The 8,329-nt window shown below is 42.4% G+C and overlaps 1 protein-coding gene across 1 annotated transcript in view; it reads right to left on the reverse strand.

Moving 5' to 3' along the window:
- Window positions 1-1,743: 1,743 nt before the first annotated feature.
- Window positions 1,744-8,329, reverse strand: part of LOC104488798 (UPF0606 protein KIAA1549L-like) — a gene marked incomplete at its 5' end in the record, with an annotated part of 10,865 nt that continues 4,279 nt past the window's right edge. The window contains 3 exons of the mRNA XM_010130881.1: window positions 1,744-1,791; window positions 2,369-2,716; window positions 6,340-6,469. Coding sequence (XP_010129183.1) covers window positions 1,744-1,791; window positions 2,369-2,716; window positions 6,340-6,469 — 526 coding nt within the window. The remainder of the gene's footprint in view (window positions 1,792-2,368; window positions 2,717-6,339; window positions 6,470-8,329) is intronic.

Below are 8,329 nucleotides of genomic sequence, written 5' to 3' on the forward strand. Positions count from 1 at the left end.
TCTGCATGGATTCCAAACTCTATTTTGTTGAAAATAGAGGACTTCTATAATACAAATTTAAAAAGAAACCCATCATCACAGAAGGCCTCAAAAGGGAAAAGAAGAAAAGGTGCCTGCACGCTCTGGAGAGCTACACAACTGTTTCATGGTGGGACCAGCCAAGAGGTTGACTGCAAAAAATCAAAGGTCCATAACTTGGAGGAGACCTGAAAAAACAGACGTGAACAGTGATTCTGGTCCCCTGGAGGCGTATGGTACAAATCGTAGGAGCAGAGTGAGGCAAACGCTGAGATGGAGATTCACATGCAGGTTTTTGCTGGTTTGCTTCAATCCGTTTACCGTTCATGCTTTACAAAGGCAGAGTGTGTCTGAACTAGAAACCTTCTGCAGCACTTGTATCACCTATGAAATGCCATTGCGTTACGTGTCACAAAGCCTAAAGACATCCCTCGAGTTACTGGAAAGTTTGTGAGATCTTGTAAAGTTTAGTCTAGTGTAAGTGGACTGCAAAGAGCCAGATCTCAGAAGGGAGTGATGGACTGGAGACCTTTACACTTGCCGTGACCCAGCAGTAAAGCCAATTTCTCTGCGTGTCAGCCAGACCACTCCCAAGCTCTCCCTGTCACAGCATCTCTCCCAGAGCTGCCGAGCGAAGGTATCCCGGCCCGGCCAACAGCTGCTAAGTTCTGAGAGAAATAATTCTTCCATGTTTTTCCTACCCACAAGTCACTTCCCACACAAATCTCGGCTGGATATTTTAAATTCCAATCCTCTGTCCCCATTTGAGAGCAAACCAGTAAACAGTGTGGTTAAAGTACGGCTCATACTTGTGAAAGTGGTACGCAGAAAGCTACGACTTCACAGCCCTTACCCCGAGTCCAGCAGCCTGCGCCTGTCCTAACCTGTGGCAATCAACTACCTGCAGGGAAATTTTTAACACCATCTTCAAAACACCAGAAAGAAAAGCAAATGCTTAAAGGTCCTAAACATGCAGATGTTTTAGAAAAGTAAGTCTTAGAAAGAAAACAGTGAAGCATTCACCAAAAAGTGTGGCTATTACTTTTTTTTTTTAAACCTGCCACCATATAATATCTTTAATTTCATTTTAGAAAGACTCTCTGAAGTGCCAAAGTAATTTGGCTACCCATTAACTATCTCTCACGCTTGTAATCGAATGCGAACCATAAAATACGATTATATGCTGTATGAAGTTCATCGGACCGCTTTCAAAGTGCCAGAAATAACCTTCAGTGTGGTTTAAAGAGCGCCAGCCTGAACCTTTGCAGGCAGTGCCACTGGCTTTCGGATATGCTCAGAAGAGTTCAGAGGCAGCATCCCTTAATGTATTTTTTTATTGTCATAGAAGGAAGTCTTAGCAATAGTTATTTTGAACGGAGGACATTTCTCTTGCACTACCCTCTTATTGTAGCCAAAGGAAGGGATGCCATTTGACATGCATTCTCTCAAAAATATTCATTTCCAACCAAAAAATCCTGAATATGAACAACTTTTTGTGCTGATATTGATAGTGGGGCTATTTATCATCTGAAAGCATTTATCTCTGGTTTGGATTTGTACCTGACACATAACAAGGAAAATATGCTGTTGAGTTTCACAGTACCAGACGTGGGAATTCAGGGGTAGTTTCACATGCTGTGGGTACACACAGTGCTGCTGCGACTGCCGTCTAGACACCTACAAAATGCTGTTAACAATTTCCAGCCATAGATTTAATGTCTCAATTCATGTATTACTTCTGTGAGGTACGGACACGTTAGCCACAATTTCAGGCTAGAAAATGAAGAATAAAAAGTGACTTACATAAGGTCAGCCAAGAAACCTGTGGAATTAAACCACCTCTGCAGAGTCCCAAGTCAACAGCTATAACTGCAAGATCGTAACTAACAGCCCACATTTCAGGCCACGTGATTATTACACTTGGTTCACTCTCCTGCCATGATGCTCCTCCGTGAGGGACGTCATGCAGAAGCGTTGGGTGTTTCACAGCCAGCTGCCTACACAGCTGTTCTGCAAAACCAGATTGCTTCCTAATGTGCACTTGGTGGATGGGAGGAGACGCGCAAACGAGTTCTTGATCTGCTGAACAGCCTGGAGCCTAGTGCAGCCGATTCTTTCAAGCACAATTTAAACCAGACAAACTTGCTGCTACAATAGACACTGACCCTGCCAGCAGGCGATGGGTATGGGCAAGCACAGGTACGTACACCCCACTCCCACGCTCCTCTGCTGTAAGCATGGCTTTACATCTGGTTTTCAGCATGTAAACGGGGCTGCTTGTTTAAGACGACGTGACTCAGTAGAAGTACCTTTATGATATTACAGTATACTAAAGAGAAGTTTCACTTACTGGTCTTGGTAAACTGTACTGATACATTTCTGGTCTGTATGTGGGTACCCACTGTACCCCCCCTCTAGTTCGGGTCATGGTACCAGGAGCACTGGTCACAACCTCTGAGTAGGGCAAGTGCGGAGCAGAGCTGTACGCCTCCTGCCTGCTCTGTCCTCCGTGGCCCGCAGAGGCCAGGCTGAAAGCCTCTTCCAAGAGCATATGCATCTGCTGTCGAACCTCATCAATGGAGGGCTGAGAACTTAAAGTTGAGGTCTCTGAGTGGCCTTTGGCCTGACGGGACCTGGCATAATTCCGAGGCTCATTGACACGGTCAACATTTGTTTCTTCTATGATTTCAGGCTCAGTCTGTTGGATGGAATAAAAGCACGTATAAGTGAAAAAGCTTTACAAGACAGTATTTGTGCTGCTTCAGGCAAAACGTTCTCAAATACAGATGTAACGTATGCAAAGTCAGGAACTGTGACAGTATAGACACATGACAAATATTGGAAAGGAGTGACGTGATGCAGACAAGTATAATAGCCTTTTATATCCTACATTGTTTGCTGTGAAAACGAGCAGGAACACTATAGCAGATTAAATTGTGAATGATTCACTTAAAACCAGTTAGAATTAATGTCTGAATTCTTTTCTTAGTGTCTTAGAATCAATGGGAGTGCAACTGTGCCAGGAGGAGTACGGCTCCCTGAACAGCACCATCGCTATGAAGGACCCTTGTTACAGCCACAGACCGAAACTCTTTTGTCCAGTCTCACATGTTAAGATTTCGGATTAAAGTTGAGGAGTTTTTCTGAACTTCCTAACCCTGTGAGGACCACTGACAATGATGCCACAAACAAGGTCCTGTCCCTTGGTTCTTACCTAGCCACCAAACAGGAGTTGCACAGAAATTTTTCCAAAACTAATGTGAGAACAGTGAATGAAGCACACATACTAATGAGTACTCGTGTAACTTAACCCGAAGGGTTACCCCTGGGGTAATTCCTTCTGTACGGAGAAGTACAAACAGAAATCTGCAACCTCCCCTCCCCCCCGGTTTTTTTGCCTGTAACTCCAAGACAGAAAAAAAAAAAAAAATCATCGAATTGTAAGAACTTGACAGTGAAATAGCTAACTTCATCTACATTCTGTAAGATTAGCTTTGCAGCCTGGAGTTTTAAAAAATGCGTTTTAAACAGGCGACCTGAAAAAGCAACCAATTCCTTATAGTTCTTTAAATATCAGTAACATGCATTTAAGATTCTAGGACAACTGGAATGAAGAATGGGATACGTACTTCGTTCTATATATAGCACATGGTTAGAACTGCGTTAGCATTTAGAATAGCCATGAATAAAAGAATACAATAGGATGTTCTTACTAAAAATCACGGCACTAGCCCGGTAATTGAAGTGCTCTGTAGCTCCTAGTGTGGCGTGCTTTTTTCCCCTCACATAATAGTGCTTTTCTATATCTGACTAGATAAACAACTGTGTCCCCAACCTTCTGCAAGCTGTGTATGGTCACATGTACCACAGGACAATCATATTTCTTCATCTCCTGTTTAAAGGACAAAGCAAAACCTTGCAGATAAACTGTCATGATTTGGTTGTGCATGAGTCTGGCAGTTCTTAAGGATTTTTCTCAAAGAATCTGAGAGATCTTAGTCTCTTGTTTAAAAAAAAAAACCCAAACCCAGAAACATTTATCATTGCTGGGAAGATAAACCTCAACTGATAACCTGGGCATACTGGTAACAGCTCAAAAAAAAAAAAAAGGCAATTTGTTAATCTGTAAAAAAAATCTCATGACTCAAAGGTAATGAGCTATTTGATTCATGAATGGAATTATTTGAAACTGCTTATAAAACACAGATTCTTTCCCAGGACTTGCTGCTAAGTAACATACTGGCAGGAAGAGGCTAGCAGGAGTCTGAGAAGGCTTGACCTTACATCAACAGGGTGGATGCCAAAAGCTGGTACCAGATGTTACTGGATAAAACAAGAAAGGACAAAAGACACAAACCAGCCCTTTTTCAGAGTCCTTTTTCACCCATTTTCAGAGACCAGCTTTACAGAGGTGTTTAGTTGCACCACTAGTGATATCCATATGAATTCCATGCACAAGTGTAGAGACACCGTGCCTGCCCGTGGGTATCCTGGGAGACCAAGCCTGTCAGACGCTCAGCACTGCTCTGAGGAACCTCAAGCCCGAGCGGGGGAAACCAGCCCACACTGCAAGCAGGCAACTAAATTTCAATATCCTGTCCCATTTTCCCCTGGCGTTTTTCTGCTCTCAGACAGAAAATACATTCAGAGTTAGAAGAGGTGCACTGCGGTGAACCTGCAGCGCAGCCGGCAAGAGGAGTTTTATGTAACATGTTAGTAAAAAAGACTCTTCCGTAGGCAGCTCACCCAACTGAAACTTGGGATCTCAGAGTTCATAAGTACTTTTAGGACATTTCAGAATCTGCCTAAGCTCATTAATCTACTTTCAGGGTATTTAACAAGTTTTCATTACAATATATAAAATATATAGAATACGCAATACATTTTTAAAATCTTCCGCTAACTACTTAAGGCGTGTTAATTTTGAACTAATAGCAGGAGGCCACGGCTGGTCCCAGAATGTTTTCATCATTCATCTCAGGAAGATATCACCTATGAAAAACTAGCTTTTATTAGCATATTAAAAACAGCCCTTGCTTTCCCGAAACCTATGATTTTCAGTATACTGCGGGAAGGTTGGCTTGACAATATTTTTCAGTAAGAAAGCTCCAAAAATAAAGGAAACATTTAAGTGGAAGAAAACAAAAAACAAAACACCTTCTTTTTGCCAGCTGTAAAACCTAGTTCAGTAGGTTATGCCTTTCTTTGTCCAGGCTACGGCAACGCATTCCAATGCCTGTGAAAGCAGCGAACCAGTCATCCCGCGTCCACGCACCGCGCGACTCACGCAGCCCCATGGGAAGTCTCCAAATGCAGGAAACCATTTAAGGACTCTGACACCTACAACAGGCCCCAAAGAATTCTGCAAAAGGTTTAAAGCCCCCTGAACGCGTCCCCTGATCTCAGTACATTCCTTCACCTTGCTAAAAACACATCCCCGGCAGCTGAGAGAGTTGACAATCAGACAGCCCTCCTTTCCCACCCACCCCCCTCCCCAGTGCTTGTAACCGACAGAGTTTAGAGGACAAACAATCACTGGATGAACTCCCTTATTTTCCAGAATGGTTTAGACCTCTTCTAGGGACGGATCTTCAGGGGTGGCTGAACTACAGCAGTTTGTACGTGTGACAAAGGACTGAAACACTCCGCATTACCTCTGTGTTGGGGCTATTTTTATCCTCACTGTGTCCAGGGTTATCCACACAGTGTCAGCTTGCACCCAGTGTATGTTCACACTCCACAAGACAACTCATCTGCCTTGTGTTGGCTGCATGAATTCCTTGATCCATAAACCAGCATCTCCTCTGGCTGGTTTTGACATTTACCTATGCAAAACTCCCCCAGTTCTCATGAAGTAAAAGGACAATATTCATTCCTAGTGGATTTCCACAAAACACTGACAGCTGGGCTCAAGTGAAATTCCCAGAAGCTGGTTGTTTATTCTTCTGAATCAAAAGAGCAGCATCAGGAGTACAGAACAAGCAGAGGATTTTAATTGCAATGAGAAGACGCTCAGTATCAAGTGAGTGGCCACATACTTAGAACTACTAAATTCAAAAATTCAATACTTTGGCAAATAATGAGTTCCAGGGCAAACGTTTTGGTTGCATTTCAGGCTGTAAAATGACGTACAGCTAGAAGGTACCAAAAAAGTCTGTGCTGGGAAGTGTGCTGAGCTTTTTTCAGGATGCTGGGTGCCCATAAAGTACTGCCAAGTGAAACCCTCAATAGCACTCGGGCATGTAGCTTATCAATAGTTTCCTGGGATCTGGAGTAAGACTTTGCTGCGCAAGATTCGCTGCGTATGTCTGGTAAACTTACATCGTATCCACTGTTACGGATTCCACGCCTAGGTCTTTCTCGAGTCACAAGAAGGTCCATCTCGGTTTCTCCGGGGCTAGGGCTGTTCAAAGACTGCCTGCTTCTGTATACTGAGTTCTTCATCGGTTGCCTAGAAAACACGAAACAAGAAAACTGAAATGCAAAGAAAACAAAAAATTTCAGGCAGCAGTTTTCAATACTTACCTTTATTCTAAAGTTATGAGGCTCACAAAAAAGTCACTTTATTACAGGATATTCTTTCTGTGTATATGGAAGTGTTAGAAATCAGTAACGTTATCAAGAGATGATTAATTTTGTTTACTTTTAAAGAAAATAAAGCTACATAAAAGACATGGACATCATATGTGGGAGCTCATCAGATGAACTACGTCCCAAGAAGATATCAGAACCCTTTTAACCATAGCTGATATGATTCAAATTCATTAAAAAATAAGTGTATTATCAAAAAAATAGGACCTCCCAGACACTGAGATAAGGAGGAGATATTTTGGTTGCTGCTCCTGAGGAACAAGAGAGAAGCAAAACGCTCCCCTGAAACAAACACCCAGCAAAGTTAACGGGAAGAGAGACAGGAGTGGGAGGGAGCTGCTTGCAAGATGCTGTTTTTAAACAGCCGGTTTGGTAACTGGCCACAGCTCTGTCAGAGAGCTGTACTCCCTGCGAACAAACCGCTTCCAGCAGAGCTCCCAGCGGCACTGGGGCAAAGGCACCCCTCGGCGCCGAGCTCTCACCACCCGCTGCTCAGAAACAAGGGGAAATAAATGTGACAGAAAGACAGCGTATAACTGAGTACCAAAATACCCTGTAACCTTTCCAACACAACCATTTCTTCCCTTGTTACCCGGTGCACAAAAAAGGTACAGCATTTCTCTGTCAAATGCAGAATGTATTTGTACATAAACTCTTCAGGAGTGGCTGCCAAGTTGTGATACAGGAACTTCCTGCTTCCTCAAGCTGCATCTTAAGAAGGCTATGTCTAGACCAGAAAGGTTTAGATGTTCTCAGTATATCCAGCCATTAGCCATAAGAATTAATATTTCTTCAGATGTTACTAATTTGGTTAACGGAACTGTTTGTCTTGGCAGATTAGAGCAGCAGAAACTGATTTGCAGAAATATGGAAAGACAAACGTTTATATTATAAGACAGGGTAAAAAAATATCTAAGGGCTCAGGCACAAAGTTAATTTTAAGGCAATTTTCAAAAACTTGTGTGTAACGTTTAATCGCAAATCTCCAAGCCCAGGTTTGAAAGCCCCAAATGCCCTGTAAAAATAGAGGTTTTGGAGTAAATTTCCCGTATAAAAAAAAATCCTGAATGAATTAAAGGGCCTTATCTTGTTTCTTCCAAGACTATACCATTGGTATTACCAGAAAACATGGGGAACTAGGTTATGCCAAGGGTAATCAGATCTGACAATCTTTATCACCCTACATTAAAGGTCTCTAGAATTTCCTTTATGTTTTATGGTAGATACTTAGTAAATACTTAGTTGATACAGCCGTGATATATTTTCTAAGGGATTCACGTACACAGCTTGCCAACACATGCAGATTCTTGACCCGATTATGAACTAGTAGAGAAAACCCCAGAATCGTGCCTATCACCCGCGGGCTCTTAAAAACTGCCTTGAGATTAGCTCATTTAAGGACGTTTTGCTAATAAGGAAGGAGGTCTGAACGCTAACAACTGGCATTCCCAAGGGTTAGCAAGGGCCTCCTGGGAACACAACCGGAACATTGCGAGATGAGTTTCATGGTACAGAAGACTCCAGGTTACCGAGAGCACAAAGCTGTCCCGAACAAATCAAATTATTTAGTGGCAGTGGTTTGTAAATCACTTTTAAATACAATTTAAAACAAATGTAAAGGTGATCTTAAGTAATCAACTACATCTTTATTTTCTGATGTATTTTGGAAATCCTGCAGTAACGTGATTTAAGTTAGTGGAATATAAAGAAAACAGGAAAG

Source organism: Buceros rhinoceros, unplaced genomic scaffold (genome assembly GCF_000710305.1).
Source record: "Buceros rhinoceros silvestris isolate BGI_N320 unplaced genomic scaffold, ASM71030v1 scaffold42450, whole genome shotgun sequence".
Classification (NCBI taxonomy): Eukaryota; Metazoa; Chordata; class Aves; order Bucerotiformes; family Bucerotidae; genus Buceros; species Buceros rhinoceros.